Here is a 22,780-nt window from a genome sequence, read left to right on the forward strand (position 1 = left end):
TCTATCCCCCAAAGGAGCCCCTCCCTGCAGCTTTGCCTTCTCTGCAGGATGTGACCACCCCTCTGGTCACACTCTCTTATGCTTCCTCCTGCTTTCGCACTAGCTCTTGCTTCCTCCACTCTTCTCTGGCTTCCCTTGCCTTGGCTGTGTCCAATCTGTTTCCCTTCTCTCTGCTCTGGGCTTTTCCAGTTGTCACTGGACACGTTCTCTCTCTTAGTGAAGACCTTCCCCCATAACGGAGCTGTCATGCTGGCTGCTTCTTTCCTGTGCCTTCTCCCACGTAGACTCCTCAAGAGCAAAGCCCCACAACACCTAGCACACCACAGAGCACCAGTAACAGTTAACAAGCAAAAGACTACAAAGAGTCATCCAAGTATCATTTTGTTAAAGACTACAACCGAGCTGCCAAGCCAAAATATCCCTGGTGCCAAAATGATCACATTAAAACGTCACATGTCAGAGAGAAAAATAATTGTTTCCGAAAAGAAAATTGGAAAAGGGAGTGATGGCTCCCAGCTGAAGAGGATCATGAACAGCTGGGAGAAGGACACTGAGTAGAGATCTGAAAAGACGGGGTGGGTCTGGTCACGAGGAGATGGAAGAAATGCCTTCCATCTGGCAGAAAGTATATGCACAAATGCTGGGAGGGAGGCTCAGCCCACTGGGTGTTGGTCAAGGTGAGAACACAACCTGCTCCAGCTGGCAGTCCTCCTGTACAGGACTCCTGAGCAGACAAGGAGCTGGAAGCAGATGGCCATCAAGTGGCCCTGGGGCTTAGAAGGAGGAAGTTGCCAAGCATTTTCAGGGCAGAGGTTTCACTGGTAGCATCTAATCAAGCCTGCCAGTGGGTCAACATCAGTTCCCGAACAGACAAAACCAGAGAGACCCAAACATGGAGAGTGGCTTAACGGGCTACTGGGCTACTTGGGGATCTGGAATCAGAAACTAGAAGGTCCCTGTTCTAAATAATTTCTTGGAAGTAGTGCTTATAGCAACACATGACAATACCTCCAAAGGAGCCCCAAGTCCTGACTTTGTCCTCTTCTTTGGTCTTTTTTTTTTTTTTTAATCAAAGCAGGAATTTCATTGGTAAGGCCTGAATCTTCTTTGAGAGAAGAATAGGATGTCTGTGGCTGATCCAGTCCTTCAGCTCCACTGTGAGGGTTTGCAGTTGCTAGGGGGAAGGGAGCTCATAGCTGACTGTAGAAAGAATGTACGGGTATGTGCTGTATGCTGTGCATGTATGCTTTGCATGCGGGATGAGGAACAGAGATGGGCCAGCATGGGGTGTGGGTGAGGCAGGGGTAAGGGGAAAGAAAAGAAACACAGAGGACTCCAGGCCTGCAAAAGACATCCCAGTGCCACCATTGTTGAAGCTGTCTTCTCAATGTTATTACTAGCCATGTGACGATTTAGTAACCGGTCTGCCTTTAGGACTTCAGAAACTCGATTAGGGCAGATCTCCTGACTCCTTGGCTCAGGAAACTCCCTTTATAAGATACTGACAGCCTCCTGAGCCAGGTCTCCATGCCCTTCCACTTCCCAAGGATTAACCTTGACTTACTTTTCACTAATCAGCAGATAAGGCTCTTCACAGCGGGTAGGATCAATACATTTGAAGCTCCCTTGTAGATTGTAGCAAGTCTGCAGGAGGGTGCACGTGTGGTTTTGGTGCTCACACTCATTGATATCTGAAATGCAGGGTGGAGAAGAAGCATGGTGTTGGCCCTGGACCAGCTGTTAGGGGTGGGATGAGAGTGAAAGCCCCTTGCATCTTGTCATCCAATATGGCAGCCATTGACTCCACACAGTTATTGGGCACTCAAAACATGGGTAGTAAAAATTGAGATGTGCTTGGGACAGGAAATAGACACAAGATCTCTGTGACTTAGTAAACAGAATTTATAGCATCTTATCAGGGACTTTTATATTGAGTATATATTAATACTATAAAATGTTTGGACCCATGGCTTTAAACAAAATATAGCATTAAAATTAACTCTATCTGTTTGTCTATATTATTTTTAAAGTGGCTAGTGGATGAGGTAAGCCAAAAAGCCCACGTTTATAGTACTTCGAGTAACATTTCTGATGTCCATCACCACCATGAATAATTCTTGCTTGTTGTTGGGAATAAGATTAATAAAGGTGCAGTCATTCTGCAAGGGCTCAAGTGCGGGACTATCAATCTGGAGAAGAATTAGCCATTTTTTTATTCAGGGTCTAGACCCTGTGAGGAAACCAGTATTCAATCTCTAGAAAGTCAGAGAGAGCCAGCTAGACAAGCTGCCTTCAAGGCAGCACCAGAAAGCCCACACTGATCACTCAGTGGGACCTAGCTAAAAGAGGCCTTGGTTAGGTCCAAAGTAATCATCCTTGGGGTTGCATAGGTCTATCTGCCTGGCAAGATAAAAAAAACATCCCTCAGAAAGTGCCGTCTACTTCTACAGAGTTCATTCTAGACGTGTAAATACCCCTTCTTCTGGCCAGAGGACAGTCCACTGAGACATCCTGCCCAGATCTTCCAGGCCCAACCACACCCAAATCTGCCATCTTCCTGAAGCAACAAGATTCCACAGGAGGAGACATCCAGATGCCCACCTGCGCCAGCTCCACAGGAGGAGACATCCAGATGCCCACCTGTGCCAGCTCCACAGGAGGAGACATCCAGATGCCCACCTGTGCCAGCTCCACAGGAGGAGACATCCAGATGCCCACCTGTGCTAGCTCCACAGGAGGAGACATCCAGATGCCCACCTGTGCCAGCTCCACAGGAGGAGACTTCCAGATGCCCACCTGTGCCAGCTCCACAGGAGGAGACATCCAGATGCCCACCTGCATCAGTTCCATCCAGCCCCTGTGGGTAGCCTTACCCTGGCAGCTTCGGTTATCATCCAACAGGACGTAGCCTGGAGGGCATGAGCAGAAGTATGAGCCCGGCTGGTTTACACACTCATGTTGACAGAGGAACTCGGAGAAGCTGCACTCGTCCATATCTGAAAGGAACAAGGTATAGCTGTTGGTTATTTTCACTGACTACTTCTCTTTCCTAAGAGACAACGACTTCAACCCTGCAAGGTTGCCAATTTACTTCTTCATCTATCACATTTACGGATTGATGGCGAGCTTACTCCCTGTAAGGACATCCATTGATATTTGATTCAAGGAGCAGAGCAGGCACAATGCCTCTGGTGGCCTGGCTACCTCAGATGTTCCTTAGAACAACAGATACAGCAGTCTCTAGCCAGCCTGGAACCATTCTGCAGAGGAGGGCAGGGGGCAGCACTGTCCCAACAATGCTACCATTACTCTGCATAGACCTTGGCAGCTGACATAGGAGCAGGCATTCCAGAAAAGCCAATTCTTGAACACACAGACAGAATTTGGCAATACAGGCCCCATTTGCGCCTCATTTGACAGGCATGCCAAAGAAAACATGTTTTTCTTGCATTTGTTGTTTCCCAAAAACTTGCTTTGGCTGGTTCCCCTGTGACAGGCCCTCTGACTACACTGTAGCTCATAGACCACTGATGGCTCAGATCACCCCAAGAGAGTGTTGGAATGAAGGAGACTGACGCTTTGTCTTTGAAGAACCCACATATCACATGACTAATGCTTTCTTTATCCAAGAAGGGAACCTCTCCCCATTTTTTCTGAGCTGCCTCTTGCCCATGGATGAAGAGCCAATGGATTTAGGATGTAATTCACTAACTGGAGTTAGCATACTCCAGTATTATCTAATCCCCAACCAGCTTTGCAGAGGAATCTGGGGGTCTCTAGCTCCAGCATATCATGACATGTCTCCAATTGTTTCTGTGTAGTTTGCAGGTTTCATGAACTCCTTTACTAGACGTTAGTAGTGATATCTATCAGTTCCCAAGGCCTACTATGTGTCAACCACCACATTAAATGCTCATCATATTTAATCTCCACCTCAACCCTGAGAAGAAGGTGTTATGACTATTTGAATTAAAAACATTTTTTAAATGAGGCTCACAGGATTTTCACAACTAGACCAAGTTCATAGATCAAATGATTAAATAGGAGATCAGAGATCTGAATGTGGCGTCTCAGAGCACATGATGAGGTACCATCCCCTGAGTAACAGCTGCTCAGGATCTAAAATCATCAGATCTGGGAGTGCCAAAGTGCGAGAAATATCCCAGCAAAGTTTGCTCCAGAGTAGGATAGGAAGGAAAAGCCCACCCGACCTCCTACTGGGTGAAGGAACCACCCGACCTCCTACTGGGTGAAGGAGGGTCCCTAACTCACTATACTCTGGTTTGTCTTAATATCTGCAATTCCAGAAACCCCAGAAAGTTTTTTCCCCACAAAGAGCTATGGCTCCACCCTCCACTGAAAAGCTGAAATAGAAGCCAGGTGTCTGGCAGGGAGTACACATTAGGCCATTTCCATTCCTCCATGTGAAACCCTATCTCACATGGATCAGTATGGCTTAGCGAATCCTGGAAGGACACAGGGACAAGACTTAGGGGGACCTGGTGCTGCAAAGAGGGGCTACCCCAGCTTTGAGAGCCAACTAAGAATAATGTCCCAGTATCTAGAATAAAGCGCACAAAACACAGTCCCTAGGCCGCGTCTAGTTGTGTACAAGGCCTGCTGAAGCCAGGGTTCCCAGTACAGTTGGTAGAAGGTGGTATTCAGTGACTATGGAGGATATATAGGTCATGTAGGATCAAAAGAGAAATTCTGCCAAACTAGAAAGGATTTGAGCTCCTTGTGAAGGCCAGAGTCCCTAATACTTAGGAAAAATTCATTAAGTGACCATGGCATTGAGGAACACCAATTTGTCTAGTCTTTACAACCACTCCATGAAGACAGTTATTTAACAAGAAGGAAAATGAGGTTTGAAAAGCCCCTTGGCCATGGCAAGTAGCGATGACTCACAGAGGCAGAGTTTGAACCCAGCTCCATCTGGCTTCAGGGTCCCTACCTCAAGGTCCTGACAGTGGTCAATAACATCTATGGGATTTCAGATAATTCCAGGGAAAGTACTAATCCGATCCCATAATGCAAAGCTCTCCACATCCCTCAGTTCTTTGGCTCAGACTCCCTATGAAGTGCCATGAAAAGAATTGTAACAGAGGAAGAAAGGGGCTTTTCATGCCTTTGGGCCTTTTACTTCTGTATGTGGGGCTGGTATTTAATCAGGCTGAGGCTCTGTAACTGCTTGCTGTGACTCTGAGGGTGGCCTGACCCTGGAGAGAGGTGACCATTTGTTTCTGAGAACTCTGTCCCTAGAACATTCCAGTCCCAAGGGAAGCTGGTAAACAAGCTTCATTCACAGCTTCTGTAAGTTCCAATTATGGTGAAACCCTGTAGGTTCCCATGACAGTGAACCTCTGTAGGTTCCCATCATGGTGAACCTCTGTAGGTTCCCATCACGGTGAAACCCTGTAGGTTCCCATCACGGTGAACCTCTGTAGGTTCCCATCACGGTGAACCTCTGTAGGTTCCCATCATGGTGAAACTCGAGATTGGGACTCTTTACATTCTGCTGGATAATTTTCACACCTAGGGCACTGCCTGCTTTCATTTTGAAAGATCACAGGAAACATTATTAATGTGGACTGAGCTAATTTACAATAGCAGAGAACATTAAAACTGGTGGGATGATTTTACCTTTAACAAAAAATTTACAAAGAACAGAGGGGCAGGGCAGACAGACAGACAGAGACACAGAGACACATACAAATGAACCCATGGATCTGTGTTGTGTGGGATGCCACAGACTAAATATAAATGTAATGTGTTTCTTAATTTTAAAAAGTTCTAACTTTAATGGTAGTTTTCTGACTATCTAGGAATTAAACTTTCTGGGAGGAAACAGAAGGAGGAGGAGGAGGAGAAAGAAGAGGAGGAGGAGGTGAAAAAGTTAATAAGATAATTACAACAGAATCAAGAAACTAGCCTGAGAAGAGAATAACAGCACCTGGGCTTGGATGAAATGTATTTAAATTTCATGTTCATTTCATTTAAATTTAATGCTGACTATGTGCCAGGCCTAGTGCTGGGCCATGATTATTTTATGACATTCCCAAAGTATGTGCATGTATATGTATGATTTATTCACTCAATGTCCTTCCAACATAGTGGCAAATTCAGTTACCTCTAAATCACAGTCCTCCATAAACATCGTCTACACCATTTTCAGGTTTGGGGCCAGTGCTGGGAAAGGACATATAACTCAGATCAACTGGCAGAATTGGGCAAGTTCTCTCCCCGACTCCATCCCAGATCCAGACACTGGCTGTACTGACTTTTCATTAAAGTCAGATGACCAGGAAGGTAAGACTGAACTCCACGTCTCGGGAAGTGACTCATCTGTGTTCTGTGTGGTTATGTTGCCATGACACTGGCAAATGTCTCCAGCTAGACACACAACCAGGAAAGCAGAGGAAACACCTGTGATCAATCCCTGGCCCAGCCCCGGATCTCTGAACAGGTGGACAGCTCCAATGCCCATCCCATTACCGCTGCAGTGAATGCCATCTTCCTCAAGTTCATATCCTGGGTCACAGCGGCAGATGAAAGAGCCATAGGTGTTGACGCAGGTCTGAACACAGGGATTCTCGGTTTCGCACTCGTTCACATCTGTACAAAACCAAAGCGCATCGCTATTAGCGTGACCAAAAACCAAAGGAAAACAAACAAGCAAACACACACACATACACACACACATACACACACATACACATATATACACACATACATACACATACACACACATACACACACATACATACACATACACACACACATACACACATACACACACATACACACACATACACACACACACAAGGCAGAAACATGAACTGGCAGCAAAATCTCTCACCAAGAGCCCAGATTCCCAGGCACCTGCCATTCCCCACCCAGGACCCATCAGACCACGATCTCATGTTCTGTGAGACTATATTAACTGTCAATTTACAGGATCCAGATGAGCCTTCAGGCACACCTATAAGGAATGTAGCCTCTGGCCATGCCTGAGAGGGATTAGGTTGAGTTACTTTATTGAAGTGGGCAGCACCATCCTCTGTACTTGGATCCTGGGCTGAATACATGGAGAAAGTGAGCAAGAACTAGGTTTCACCACTCTCTACTCCTTAACCGTGGGTGCCATGAGACCAGCTGCCTCCTCCTGCTGTGGTCTTGACATGATGGTGGACTATATAGCCTTTTGTCTTGAACCGTAAGTCCTTTGTCTTTTAAGTTGCTCCATCAGGATACTTGTTTGTTTGTTTGTTTTTCGAGACAGGGTTTCTCTGTATAGCCCTGACTGTCCTGCAACTCACTCTGTAGACCAGGCTAGCCTCGAACTCAGAAATCCCCTCGCCTCTGCCTCCCAAGTGCTGGGATTAAAGGCGTGGGCCACCACTGCCCAGCTTTATCATAACCCCAGGGAGAGCAACTAGGACCATCCCCAACATGTACCCTGAAGAGCGAGAGCCTCCGTATGCAGTCCCTTCTAGAGTGGTAAGCCAGAGGGAGATGAACATGTCACACGCTGCATCTCTGTGTGTGCACACTTGTACCTACCAGGAAGTCCGCTCTCCCAGACTCACCTGCAGAATTCCCAGGCAGAACTCACTCTTTCCCATCTCTGATTTGTTCCTCTCTCATTCTCACTGACTTGTGTCAGATAAATAATCACAGCAATTCTGCGAATATGTTTGTTATGAATAAACAGCCTAGCTGGTTATCCTTGTAACAATTCTGCTTTCAGACCACTGCCCCTCCCCCACTCTCCATGTTACGTAGGGAAAGGGAAGGAAAGGGTACAAGAGTAATGGCAGATCCCTCCTCAGTGTGGCGATGGTTTCATATGCTGTACTGTGTGTCAATTATACATCAGCAGAGCTATTTTAATGCTTCTGAACATTAAGAGACATGCCCCCAGTTCACATGTCAACAAGGGCCTGGTTAGAACTACAGCTTAGGAATCCCCTCATAATCCACGGGACTCATTTTGTATATCTCAATACAAACAGAGGGAAGGAAATCTTTCTGACGCTGGCATCAACTGACCCTTGGCAAGTACTCCCTCCCACATGTCACATGTCTCTGGTGGCAGTTCTAGTTAAGAGATTTTTTTCCACTTCACAAGTCCAGTTAAGTCTCTTAAGGCTCTGAAAAGAGCTTTGAATGTCCTCAGAAGTAAAGGCCTTTGTGGTAAGCAGCTTTTGAGGGGCCTCATATAGGGGAAGGCTGATCCCATGCCCACAAAGTGCCTGCTTCCTGCCAACTCTGGAGCCCTAAGAGGAAAAACAAACAAATGAACAGCCATGTAGGAAGGGTCTGGTGAGATACCAGGCTGCCCTGGTGCCCACGCACCCAGCACTCATGGGAGCTGGGCATTTCTCCATCCAGACAGGGGCGGGACTGGGCAGGAACATGTCCCTAGTATACTAAACTACATACCAGTTTAGACAGGCCAGTGTTGCTGCACTTTGGGTGCTGGTGTCCTCAGTTTCTGCCAGACACTTGCCAATTGGTGATGAGTGAGCTCAATACTGCTTCCATAGTTCAAAACTACTTCTGATAGAACACAAAGGGTTAAACCCCTTGCACCCTAACTGCCTCTCTCTGCCAGATTTTCCAATGGTTTCTTCAAAATTCCAAGGGCAGGAAACTGAGGCAGTAGCTCGGTCTGAAAAGTGCTGTTGTGTTAGCATGAAGAGCTGAACTCAGATCCCCGGCACCCACATAAAATGCCAGGCATGGTTGCATGAGCTACGGGCAGAGCTAGAGAGGTGGAGATCGGAGGATCCATGGGGCTTTACTGGCCAGCAGCCTGAATCCTGAGGGCAAGGTGCCCCAACTTACTCACTGAACCCTTGGCCTTCCTCTCAACTCTGCCACAATCAAGCCACCTGACTCTGACCAAGTGGCTTAACCTTTGTGAGAGTCAGTTTCTTTATCTGCAGATCGTGGCCACAAACACTCTCGTGTCTATAAGACTATTGATAGGGTCAGTGAGGTTTTACAGGGCATAAGCCCTTTGAGGAGACATGAGGTGGAAGGATTGCAAAAGCTTGACAGAATCTATAACAGCCGGTGTGACCTGTGGGTCCTGCTGATGCAATATCCTGGTGGCCAAGTGCCCAGGTGTGGCCAAGTGCCTATGTCCAAACCTAAGTATCGCCTGAGTATACTGTGCCAGCCTCGGAGGGAAAATCTGGGCTGGCACCTCCAACCTCAGCCTTGGCCCCGAGACCTTGTCACCAGCCCTAAGCAGCCTATCGTAACAGCAAGGGAGCCAGACGCCTGCTCCCTGCTCCAGCAGGAAGGAAGGGCCCTGTTTTATGTATTTCCTCAAATTCCTATCCAACTCTGCTCTCAGACAAAAAAAAAAAAACTACTCCTTGCAAAAGAAGCCCAGGCAGGGGCTTCTTGGAACAATTAGCAGGACCAGCTTTAAAAGGAGCCTCATAAAGAATCCAGGATCAAACCCTGGAAGGCTAGTGCCTTCCTGTTTACCCAGTGATTTAGATATGATTAAACTAATGGAGACATAATACCCTCTAAATAGCTGGCCAAGGGCCTGCGTGCCAGAACTCACTCAAGAGTGTGTGACAAGGAAATGGGCCTGTGAAAGCCAGTGGCAGACTCCAATAAAGGCCTCATCCTGTGGCTCCATCCAGACCTGGCCAGTGCTAGGGACCGGAGGTTGGAGCCAGAGGTAGAACTCAGACCAGATCATGACTTACATTAGTTCTTGGGTCTTAAGGCCTTCATTGACTTCCGGAGCAGAAGCCTTCCAATAGGACCATGATAGACGCGCAGATCGCTTTTCTTACTGATCCATGTTGGAAACAATCGTGTGAAAACCAGAAAGTACCTTTGTTTTAATCTGCTTTGTGGAGCCTTCTGAGGGGGTCATGAAAGGTAGCCCACCCTTGCCTGTGCTGGGTGATAGGTACTTCTGATATAGACCAGAGGAAAACTTCCTGAGAGAGATCTGGAAACAGCACACATTTGCATGGTGTGTAGTGTTTGTTTTGTGATTCATCAGAGCTCAGGAGCCTTGAAAGCCACTCCAGCTAGCAGACACAGAATCCCAGGCGGATCACAACCCCATGCCATGCTGTTCTGATAAATGGCTGTGGCTTTACCCTCTGCGATTCTGAGCACATTTTGAGCTCTTTCATCTACATCACCAGCTCTAGTGTCAGGTTTCTATATGCATTGGGGGCTAAGCGGGTAGTGACTAGGAATGAGGACAGACTTTAATAATGACACGTGTTTTGCAAACATCAACTGTCAGGCTCCGAGGGACACAGTCTCATGCTGTGTCCAAGTTATCGTGCACATCACGTACCTTGGCAAGACCTTCCATCGTCGTTGAGGGTGAAACCAGGGTTGCATGTACAGGAATAGGATCCCGGAACATTTGCACAGAGCTGCTGGCAGTAACCATAGCGACATTCATCAATATCTAGAAACAAATGCAGGCAAGGTAAGACGGGGCTTTTCCCTGAGGCCACCATCAGCCTAGTATTGTTGTCTCCCTCTTCTAGGACAGGACCAGAAAGGGCTCCAAAAGGAGATGGATGCTTAGATAGAACCTACTAAGTTTCGGGAATGATGAACCCACTGGACCACAGTGCTCAGTTTCCTTGTAACCCTCTACTTCCCCAAACAATCTCTGTTGCATGAACAACTGAACCTATCCTGAAGTTTGTGGCAAATTTTTCTGCTTCGATAGGGATATTACACAAGATGGCTTCACTAAGACTTAAGTTCAATACTATGATTCTCTATGATCCTTTCAGTACCCTGGACATAAACAAGTTAGCTTAGCATGTAAAAGAATCAGCAGGAGCACTCTAATGAACTGTCTGCCAGCTCTAGTAACCATGACTATGTCCAGATGGCAGGAACAGGACGCCGGGCCACCAGAATGAGCTGGGCAGTCAGTCCGACAGTAAGATCTACGAATGTGGTGATGAAAGGATGTTTGTGCTCACCTCAGCTCTGGAGTGGACATGATATAGACATCTGAGCCATGGAAAGTAGCAATACGATGGGGAGTGTATGCTTCCAGCAGAGCTGTGCCATATGACCTCCCTGTAACACGCACCAGCCTATGAGGAGCCTGATGTCATTGAAAAAACACTTTATAACATCCTGGGCTAAAAGCCTGTGATAGGCTGGACAACTCACTCCTTAAATTAGGCAGGGAGCCTCCAGTGAAACCACCATTCTCCATTCTCTGGGAGGACAGTGTCCTTCCTTTACGTAGGCTCAGCTGGGACCAGATGATCTGACTGAGGCAGTCACTGAGATTTCCGTCATCCCTTCAGCGATGTAGAATCCTAACATCCCCTCCCTGGAACCTCAGCTCTTAGAAACATATAGATAGCACTCTTCATACCTTGATCCCTGTGCCTAGGTTCTACTATCTACTATCTAGAAGAATTCCTCCACCACCAGCTCAGCCCAACCCATTGCCTATTTTTTTTTTTAAGCCCTCACCGCATTTTTTTGTCCTACCTTGTGATTCTGTTTTATCTCTGTCCAATTTGCTTTTAACATGGCCCAACTACATTCCTCTGAGGTGGGCAGCTTCTACTTAGAAAATGTTTTGACTTGTACAGTTGCTAATTCTGACCTCCTCCCGGGACACAGTTGGGAACAGCACCAGTGCCTGGAGAGGCATCAGAGGCAGAGAATGTACCCTCTCCTTGGGGGTATTTAGGAAGGAGGCCCTATCCTTCATTTTTCTGAAAAAGGTAAGGTCTCCAACTGTGTACAGAAGTTATAATGGATAGCTATGGAACCTACATGTTAAAGAGAAAGAAGAGTTCTGCCAAGGGAAGGCATGGGATCCACAAAAATTAAGAAAGGGCTCTAGGTCACATGTGAATACTAATGGACCATGCCATGTAGGCAAGTTATGTACCAATGAGCTTCCCTCTATAGTCCTCTGTGAAAGAGAACAAATTGACAAGCAGAAGAGCAACATCTTTTGGCATCTCTCAGATGGAGAGATTTGCCCTCTATGCATCTATGACGAGCCCATGTACCCTGCCCCACATCTTAAGTGCCCTTTGTGGTAAGAAAAAAATCTGACTGGGAAAGCCAGAGACATCAACATTAGACCCAACTTGTTTTAAGTTTATCCAAAATGTTCCTCCTCTTTGAGTTTGTCTCCAACTCTATAAAAGTTAGATGACATAATATCAAACATCCTTTCCAGCTCTGGAGTTCTACATAAGAAGTTCCTGTACAAATAACTCCCTCTCACTGGTCGGCTTACATTCAAGCATAGTAGCATCACATTTTCCATTAGAACGGAGGTTGGTTTAAATGCATAGGGACTATCATATTCCAGGAGGCCCATGTGCCATCAGCTTTTCTGTGCCTGCCTGCAGAGAAGCAGGCCAAGACCAGGCAGCTTATCATGCCTCAGGGTCTCTTCAGATAGATCACAAAGTAAACCCAATTTTAGCCTCAATCCAGAGACCTGGAAGAAAGGATTTTGTTTGTTTGTTTGTTTGTTTCCACTTGTGTACATATTCTATACTGTTATTTGATTCTAACTTTAAGGTAACTTGGATAAATGCAAATTTAGAGGATAAGAAAAAAAAATATCCCTAGCCAATGACAACTGCAAGGGATAAAACTGTCAATTAGTGATGATTGACATCTTTGGAAAGAACACAGCTGTGGGTGGGCAGAGTGGTGTGGCAGGTATCAGTGCTAGAAAGGATGACGCTGGGACTCTTGATCTAACTTTGAGATGTGAAACATTCCTGTAACAAAGCAAAAGTATTCCCTTGGCTTAGGACTATTTCTAACCAGAGTAGAATAACCCTCGCTTGTACCACTTCCTGGTTTAGCTATAAGCTTTCTGAAGGCAGGAGGATTTCAGCAAATTTATGCCAAATCCCTTAAAATGTACTTTCAAAAAAAATATGAAATGCTAGTGATGGTGAAAACTTATTTTAATGGATGGTGACATGTGTAAGGTCATTCCATAGTTTTCTATATAGTCCCAAAGAAAAATGTACCTGGGCCTCGTACCGTTCCCACATTGTACTGTATCCATGACAACCATCAACTCCCCAGAATTTCTCTCTCGGAGCCTTGAGGAGCTCTTACCTAGGCACTGCCCTTCCAGAAGCCAGTACCCATCTGTGCAGGAGCAGGTGTAACCTCCTTCCGTGTTGATACAGATCTGGGTAGGGTTGCACTGGTGTGAGTCTGTTGCACACTCGTCTACATCTGTAACACAAAAATGATTCCAAAGAATGCCTCCCACATCTAAGAACCCTGGAGCCATCAGAGGTGCAAGCTGTGCCTCTGTCTCAGCTGAGAGGCTGCTGGTAAAATCACTGGGTTACACCAAGAGCAGAGTATTTTCCTGACGGGCACTTTTGAGACACGCTGGCCTCTAGAGTGGCTTTTGCTCAGAGAACTACACATAGGGGAGGAAACACAGCCGTTCGCCCTGTTCGTCAGCCTTTATCCTTCTTGACCTTTGTCAGCCTTCTCTGAACGTGCAGTACACTGACAGTGACTCCTTCTTTTGATCTGGGTCTCTCCTGCCTATCCTTCCCATCATCCCCTCTTTCATGACGACAGCTGGATTTGCTCATTGATAGCTTCTCTCCACCTCTGCCAAATGGACCAGCAGCAAGTCAGAAGTACCATTGAAAGCTACCATTCACTGTGTGGTTCGCTGAAGCCCACATTTATCCTCACGGGACTTCATGAGCCCACTTTACAGCTGGGCAAATAGAGCTGAGGAAACAGTAAACACCAAGCTACAAGCTTAGCCCATGCCTCCTCTTGACTGACTCAAGTCTTCTATGTGAGGAGATAACAGAGAACACAGCTGGAACCAAGCAGATGCAGGAGGGCCTATCCAAAGAAGTGAGCTATTACTGACTTCTCTACAACCCATTTTGTATATCTGCTGCAAACTGCAAACTTCCTCCCCATCTACTCAAATGGTATCTTTGGGCTGAGGACATAGTGTACCTGCCTGACATGCATGAGGTCCTGAATTCAATCACAGGTAACATGTTTGCATGTGTCCTGGAGCTAGGAGGCTCCAGGATCCCAAAGTGTGAGTGCCTTGAGACAAGCCTTTACTCAACAGCACTGGCTTTGGCATGCTGTGTGCTCAGGAAGCCAGCATAGCTGAACGTAATATTCAACCAAGTAAGCAGTGGTGTCCTCAGGTTAAGTGACAATCCACTATCCACACACAACAAGCCAACACTAAGAGAACTGATGGATCCCTGCTAGACTGTAAAATAACATGGCGTCTGGGTCCCATGTGGAGCCAATCGTCACTGCTCTAGGCATGAATATCCTCAAGAGTCTTGGTCCTAGGAAGGAGCACCTTCATTCCACCATGACAAGGTGATGTGCAAGGTCCCTGCCCAGTTCTCTGCTGCAAACTCCTGCCCCTGCCCTTTGCCTCCCCCTTCTATCCCAGCTCGGCCCATACAGCCCAGCCTCCCTGGGGAGCCAGGGAATAATGCTTGGCCAGTGGCCACTCCTGTCCCAATCTACTTCCAGGCTTATGACAATAAATAATGCCACCCTCCAGTAGGACATATTTACATTTTCCCAGCAGAGAGTGATGGATGGTGATTATACCCTGGGAACAACTTTGGGAGTCTCTGTTCTTGTCCCTGATTTGAGGAGAGTGACGTGTGAAATGTGACCAAAAGGAGGTGAGGAGCTGTTGGAAAGCCATAGTGACAAGTCCCTAGGCCTCTGCCTTTGTGACATGTAACATAAACATCAGAAAAGTCCTGCAGAAACGAAGCACAGCACACTGATCTCAGGAGGACACATAGGACTTCAACATGGGTCTATTGTACCTGCACACAAACACATACACATGCAAGTGAGCACACACACACACAAAGCATTCAAGCCTGGACACATGTAAAGCCAACAAGATGGGTCAGTTAATAAAGAAGGAAGTGTACCTGCCATCCCTGACAACCTGAATTCAATTCCTGGAATTCATATGGTGGACAGAGAGAACTGACTCACACAGTTTGTACACTGAGCTGCATGCCATAGCATGACTACCTATACATACACACACATACCACACATACATACATACATACATACATACACACACACAAGTGCATATGCACATATACAGACACATGCATGCACATGCAAACACACACATATGTGCCTGCATGAACACAAACACACACACATTTAATTAATGAATTTAAAATTTTAGATTTAATTTTCACTTAATCAACTTTTACTATATATTTTAAATGGACTTGTCTATATAAAGTCTGTTTTGAAAACTCAGTGGATCCATAGATCCCTGGAACAATAGCACTGTTAAATCCTAGCCAGGCTTCCTCGGCCAACTGACTGACAGGATTTGGGAATGTGGAATTTTAAAGTGCGCACCACCCTGCAAAGCACTGTCAGCTTACACACCTGCCCGAGGAACCCAAACTGAACATTCAGTCTGTGTTTCCACAAGGGGGTGAATGAGGCTTTGCAGATTCCAGCTCAGGACTGAATTGCTTACATTAAATACATCTGACTTAAATAACAGAAGGAAAAATACATAGAATGGCTCCAAGGACATTCTTTGGCAGGGTGTCATTTTCTGCATCAGTGGAAAAGCACAAGTTATGGCAACCTGAGCAGGTGTCATTATCCTCGTGTGCAGTCATGTCTGTTTCCTTTCCTGTGTGATAGTTAGGAACGGCCTCCTCAGAGAAAAGAATGTTGAGAGTACAATCACTTATTCATTCATGTATTCATTCTTTATGCTGTGTGGTGTGTGTGAGTGTATGTGTGTGTGAATGTATGTGTGTGTGAGTGTGTGTGTGTGTGTGTGAATGTATGTGTGTGTGAGTGTATGTATATGTGTGAGTGTGTATGTGAGTGTGTGTGAGTGTGTGTGTGAGTGTGTGTCTGAGTGTATTATGTGTGAGTGTGTGTGAGTGTGTGTGTGAGTGGATGTGTGTATATGTGAGTGTGTGAGTGTATGTGTGTATGTGTGTGTGAGTATGTGTGTGTGTATGAGTATGTATGTGTGAGTGTATGTGTAAATGTGTGTCTGAGTGTGTGTGTGTCTGAGTGTATTGTATATGTGTGAGTGTGTGTGAGTATGTGTGTGAGTGTATGTGTGTATTGTGTGAGTGTGTATGTGTGTGTGTATATATGTGTGTGTGTGTGTGTGTGTGTGTGTGTGTGTGTGTGTGTGTGTATCCGTCCAAACCTCCAGCCCTCCTTACACATCTACCAGCTCCCTGCCTCCTCTCAGGAGTTGCAGCCTGAGTCAGCTGCCTGGTAGACCTGAGGAGTCTACCACAGTAATTATGATGGGTCTCTCCCCAGGTGGGACTACGTCCTCTGCTGTCCAGGTGATGAGCCTTTTAGCCTTTGAGGAAAGTGCTCATGACATTTTCTAGAACCTGGAAAAGCCCAGTGTGCTCCCACCCAAAAAGAACTCCTCACCTCACCAAATCCCACAGCTCTGTTGTTCCATGAGACACTGTGTCCTTCACGTGTCCCCAGGATGGTCTTCTCGGTGGCAGAAAACTCAGAGAAGCCATCAGACCAGTCGCTACTGTGCTTTGATGCCTTTTGAGGAAAGCCATAGGCAGAGTGGACACCTGGACCCAGGACAGTGCTCGACATGAGGTAACTCATCCAGCATTTCATGCTATTCGCCAAGTCTCATCTGTTTAGTCAGGCAATGAGCTGATATAGGCCGCAGCAGTATGAAGGCAGGCAGGCCCTCTAAAACTAGCCAAGGTCTCACAGAGGCACCAAATGGAGGTACTGGCTTATCTCATCACTTCACAACTGCCAACCATCCTGGGGACAACAAAACATTCTTTCACTCTGACTCAAGAGGCAGTATGAGAAGGGGCTGCCTTCCACAAGCTACCACAGGCCCTAGACCCTGAAGCAAAATGTGCAGTGGAAGCCATGTCGGACCAGCACTCCAGTCTCTGAGTTCTCTGAAGACATTGTGGGCATCCTGCTGCCAGCTTGAGCTCAGTTGATGTCCGTCTCAGAAAGCACCACACACAACACCTTTTTTTTTTTTTGTCCTGTATGAAACAGTTTCAAAAGCACCTTAGCATTGATTTCCAGTTAATTAGCTAATAATTTCCATATATGACCACTATAGGCAATGTTCCATCATAGACACATTGCAGTGTGAGTAACGTGCAAATGTATGCCTGCTGGTGCCACATGTGTATACTCACACAGAGATAGATGCTCTACCTTGTGGTGTCCTCTCCTGAAAGTTAACAGTGACATATTGATACTATTTTCCTATCGATAATTCTAACTGAAGGAAGATGCTCTTTGAAACGTGGGCTGGGAAGCTGGCTAAGTGGCTCAGAGTGCCTGCTCTCTTTCCAGAGGATTCGAGTTTGGGGCCCAGAACCTACGTGAGAAGGCTCACAACCATCTGTAACTCTAGCTCTAAGAAATCTGACTCCCTCTTCTGGCCTCTGTGGGTATCCACACCCATGTGAGATGTACTTACATGGTGTAAACAAAAATTTTAAAAGTTTTAAAGTTATATAAGCTGAATGTGGTGGCACATATCTGTAATCCCAGTCCCTGGGAGGCTGAGGCCGAAGGATTGCCAAAAGATCAAAGCCAGCTTGGGCTACACACTGAGTATCTGGCCAAGTAGGACAACATAGCAAAACATTGTGGGGGGGGGGAGACAAAACATTTAAAATTTAAAAGCATAAGTGATGGGACTGGTGTGGCAGCTCAGTAGATAAAAGCACCTGGCCCTAAGCCTGACAGCCGGGGTTTGATTCGATTCCAGGACTCATGTTTTACAAAGAGAGCATGGACTCACATAAGATATTCTTTGGCCGGGTGGTGGCGCACACCTTTAATCCCAGCACGTGGGAGGCAGAGGCAGGTGGATTTCTGAGTTCGAGGCCAGCCTGATCTACAGAGTGAGTTCCAGGACAGCCAGAGCTATACAGAGAAACCCTGTCTCTAAAAACCAAAACAAAAAACAAAAAAACAAGATATTCTTTGACCTCCACATACACATCTTAACTAGAAGTAAGAGGATACATGCATGCATGCATACATACATATATACATACAATTTTTAAAAGTTAAAAAACGAATACTCATGGCTCTCCCATGCCATGGGGAGAGCATTTCTGGAACCATCCTCACAGCACCAAAGTTCAAGAGGGAGAAGAAAGCCGCCATGGGCTGAGACCTCTTCAGAAATGGCTGTGGTGTTAAAAGAATAAGAACCTGAGGAACTGACATTGATGAATGTGGGCCCAGGTTCCTGCACTGATAACTCGGAAGGACAGAATGTACCCAGCACCCTCCTCTGGAACCTGTTGGTGTTAATAGCTACTAAGATGGCTGCCTCCCAGGCTGCTGGGAGATTGTTAAACTACCAAGGATGCTCACCCCATCACCAGTGCCTACCACAGAACCGGTGCTCAGAGGTTCCAATATATTGCCAGTGACAAGTTGTCCCTCCCAACCATGAAAGTCTGGCTTCTGCCTCCTGTGGGCCATGGTCTAGAATTTAACAGAGACACCCAAAACCTTAGCACTGAGGCTCACTGGGCTGTGTGGACATGGCCAGGGCCTCTCTCCCTCAGATCCCACACACAGTCAGAGATGATGGCAAGAGGAGAAAAATGGCAGACACCATCCTTCACTTTCCACCTCTGCACTCTTGAGTCCTTCTAGAATGATGGACAGCCGAAACGTGAAGGGACATGACTTACAGAATGCCATAGTCATTCCTCAACCCTGCCTGGTCTGAATTTTCCCTTTCTGCACCTGAAGTCCAATTCTGTGAACAAGTGGAGCTCATTTAGGGAGCCTCCGCCAAGCGTGCCTGCTCTAGTGTGAGAAAAGCCCTAGCCAAAGGGAAACATTCTTGCTGGGCAACAGCTGTCCAAGGGTACTTCATGTCCACACCTTCCCATGGGCTCCGATCTTCCTTTTTGAACATGGCAGAAATCATTTCTGTGGTAGTAGATTTTTAGCCGGTGAACCATGTTTTTCCAGCCCATTTTTGGTTCCTTCCTTGCCCAAGCTAGTGGGGTTTGATAAGAACTGGAAGAATAATAGTGCTGCATTCCTGCACCTCTGCAGGAAGGCTATTCCAGCCCGGCTGCTGGGCTGGGGCCCTGCCATTTTTTCAGGCAGCCCAACCCAGCCAAGCCTGGAAGCCACACAGGACCTACTTCCCAAACACCTGCTTAATTAAAGACCTCAGCGTTTGAGAACTCGCTTGCTAAATTCCTAGCACATCTGCTCTCCATGTGCCTGATGGTCTTGCATGATCATTAGGAGTCAAAAATCCCTCCATGTTTACAGCCCTTTTCTCAATTCTTGATATTAAGCATTGGTACCACTAATTAGGCAACAAATGTGTGGTCCATTTTCCAGACAACAACAAAAGAATCCTTCCATCATGGATGAATGCAGCTGGAATCTGAGACCCAGATTCTCCCTGGATGTTATTCATCTATCCATAAAGTGAGAGGTTGGAGGAATGTTCTCAGATGGCCTTAGCTCTCATCTTCCACATAGACTAAGTATGTCAGTAATGAGGATCATATTGGTTGGGGGGGTAATTATTTTCATCCACAGAATGCATAATAAACAGCAACTGGCTGAGCTTGCTTTCAAAATGGGGAGTGAATTGGCCAAGTCCAGTCCACTTGTGCCAGAGTTATGGGTGGCCACTGCTGGGAACAGGAGACAATACAGAGGTTTTCTTAGGCATCATGAGACAAGATGTTCTCAAAGTAAGAGGATCAGCCTGCTGATCAGCAACCTGGACATGGTTTTAGGGCCTTAAGACTGAGGCCATTATTGTGACTACAAAGCAAACAGCATAGTACTCAACTTAGATTTCCACTTATTAAATTCTTGCCATTTGTCCATCAACAGAGAAGAGGTTTGGATGTACACCAGGCAGCATTTTCCAAACCTCGCTGTCCACACGAATCACTGACTACAATGAGATGCTCCGGGGCAGAGGCTTGGGGAGATGTATTATTTCAAAGAGATTTAAATGAGTCTGGGGCAGAGGAATCTGTGGGACAGCAAGGCTTTTCAACTTTCGTGTATATATGAGTCAGTGAGGATCTTGTTAAAACGGGATTCTAAGATGCTGTACACTTGACAGCCCCCTGGTGACACCAACGCACGTGGCTCAGGGACTACACTATGCATAACAAGGTGCTACACTCCTCTGACTGCTGCCTGAGTTCGGTGCCCATACAACGCTTAGGCTTTCAGGCAGCGCTCAGGATAAACTGTTGGGGGTGGGGAGAAGGGTTAAGTATCTAAAACACAATTCTTTAAGATAAAGCCTGCTGGCTACAACAACACATTCAGTCCTTGGTATCCATGGGTTCCGCAGTCACAGACTCATCCAGCTGCAGATTTAGGACATTGGAAACTCAAAAGTGTACCAACTTTATTCCCCACCACCACTTTAACAGCATCTTACTATGTCGCCATGGCTGGCTTCAAAGGCTCAACCCTTCTGCCTCTGTCTCTTCCCAAGTGGCAGGGTGACATGCATCAAGAAAGTTTTTGTCTCATCATCGGTCCCCACCCAAAAAACACAATATCGCCACTACTTGCATAGCATTCATGTTGTACCAGATGTCACAAGCAGTCTAGAGATGGTTGAGCTTCTGGTGGGTGAGCAGATTATGCACAGATACTAGGCAAGTTTGTAGTAAGAGACATGAATATCCGAGGATTCTTATATCCAAGGAGCTTCTGTCGCCACCCCTCCCCTGTGGATGCACTGAGAATTTAGAGTACTATTGAGTACTATTAAAGCCCCTAACAGGTGCTGGGTCAAAGGTTAAGAGTCCACACTGCTCCTTCAGGATATGGAAGTATAGGTCCCAGCACCCACATCTGGCCACCCTCAACCACCTGCAGCTCCAGCTCTGTGGGATCTGATGTCCTCTTCTGGCTATCACAGGTAGGAGCACTCACACACTCACATATGTACATGCCCCCCCACACACACACATCGACGTAATTTAAAATAAATCTTTTAAAATAAATAAATAAAACTCCTAATGCAGCCTGACCCACACAGATTGCTGTTCCAGTACACACCCACCTCTACAATTCAATCCTGTAATGGTGGGTACCAACTGTGCCACTGCACCTACAGCAACACGTGTCTTGAAAGTCCTTCCCTCCTATTGGTTCACTAGTAGTGTTGGGTTTTCCATGAGTAAACTCCATTCCCCAGATCTTAACTAAGTTCTTAGAAACACTTCCCCGAGGTGATGGCCAAAGTGCAGAGATCCCAAGCAGGAGAAAGGCCAAGATTTTCCTACAGGACACAGCCTTATTTTTCACCAAATCCATAAGATCACAGCTCATAAATGCATGGATCTTATATCCTGAAATTTTCCTGGCTCCCCAAATGTACTGTTTTCTTGTCTTCTCTGAGGCAACTCCTCCACCTCATTCTTTTTACATTTCATTTTGAGACAGGGTCTTACTCTGTAGCCCTGGCTGCCCAGGAACTCACAGAGATCCACCTGCTTTCTGCCTCCAAAGTCCTGGGATTAACATCATGCACTACCATGCCCAATATACTCCTGTCTGCTTTTTCTCAGTGTCGAAGTCTGTGAACTACACACACACACACACACACACACACACGTACACACACATACACACACATGCACACACGCATGCACGCACGCACGCACCCACCAGTTCCCCATTCCCAGGGCTCTATCTTAATTAATGACACCACCACTTTTCATTGGGGATTGGAAGATAGGATAAAGACCCCAAGGCTCTTTGACCCTTTCTAAGTCCCAGCAGAGGGTACCACCCTCATGACCTCATCCAAACGTCATCACCTCCCAAGATCTCACTTTCTGTTCCATCACACTGGGGATCAGCACATCAAAATATTAGACTATTATTAGTCTATCAGACTTTCGCAGCCATGCCTGATAGAGCTTCCTTTCAGAGAAAGTTTATTCTGAGAAGTGTTGAGGAAAGAAAATAATGACCCTCCCTGCCCTGAAAGCACATATCAGCAGCGCCCCTTAGGATACAAGTAGAAGTGCAATCTATTTTTCCAGAGCAAAACCCTCATGAGCCCTGCTACTCATGTGAGAATATGCAGGTGTGCAAATCCACCCCGAGGAATTAATCAGTCCAGCAGCAGCAACAAACATTCCCTCCTGGGCTCCCTTAGTGAGGAAATCTGCAGGTGTGCTCTTCCCGTGCCCTTCCCACCCCTGAGGTGAGAGGGCCCCTGATCAGTCTCTCAGTCTCTCACCTGCTTACCAGGATAAACCTGCACACATTGCTGACCTTCCATGTCTCAGCTTCCTTATCACCGATAGGAACTTCATCACCTGCTCTCCAAGAGCTTGCACCAAGTACAGAAGAGCAACATACCTCCTAAGTACATAGATGGAACCAGGGCATGGTTCAATTGATAGAGTCCTTGCCTCACAAACACAAGGGCTTGAGTTCAATCCCCAAAGTCTACATAAAAACGACAAGGTAGCACAGGCTGGAGAGATATAGTGAAGGATCCCTGCTGCTTGCTGGTCATCCAGTCTAGCCTAATTGATCATCTCCAAGCCAATGAGAGAACCTGTCTCAAAGGAAAGGACCATGATGCAGAAAATGGCATCCAAGGTTATCCTCCAACCTTTATACACGCACACTCACATGCAAAGTGCAAACACAAACACCCACACTGACTGCT

The 22,780-nt window shown here is 46.5% G+C and overlaps 1 protein-coding gene across 2 annotated transcripts in view; it reads right to left on the bottom strand.

The window, feature by feature from the left end:
• Fbln5 (fibulin 5) overlaps window positions 1–22,780 on the bottom strand; it is a 74,079-nt gene that overhangs the window by 9,673 nt on the left and 41,626 nt on the right. For both annotated transcript variants that reach the window (XM_031356000.1, XM_031355999.1), the window contains exons 5-9: window positions 13,132–13,254; window positions 10,346–10,462; window positions 6,496–6,615; window positions 2,874–2,996; window positions 1,565–1,691 (exon numbers count right to left, since the gene is read on the bottom strand). In XM_031356000.1, coding sequence (XP_031211860.1) covers window positions 1,565–1,691; window positions 2,874–2,996; window positions 6,496–6,615; window positions 10,346–10,462; window positions 13,132–13,254 — 610 coding nt within the window. The remainder of the gene's footprint in view (window positions 1–1,564; window positions 1,692–2,873; window positions 2,997–6,495; window positions 6,616–10,345; window positions 10,463–13,131; window positions 13,255–22,780) is intronic.

The sequence above is a fragment of the Mastomys coucha genome, unplaced genomic scaffold (assembly GCF_008632895.1).
Source record: "Mastomys coucha isolate ucsf_1 unplaced genomic scaffold, UCSF_Mcou_1 pScaffold6, whole genome shotgun sequence".
NCBI lineage: Eukaryota > Metazoa > Chordata > Mammalia > Rodentia > Muridae > Mastomys > Mastomys coucha.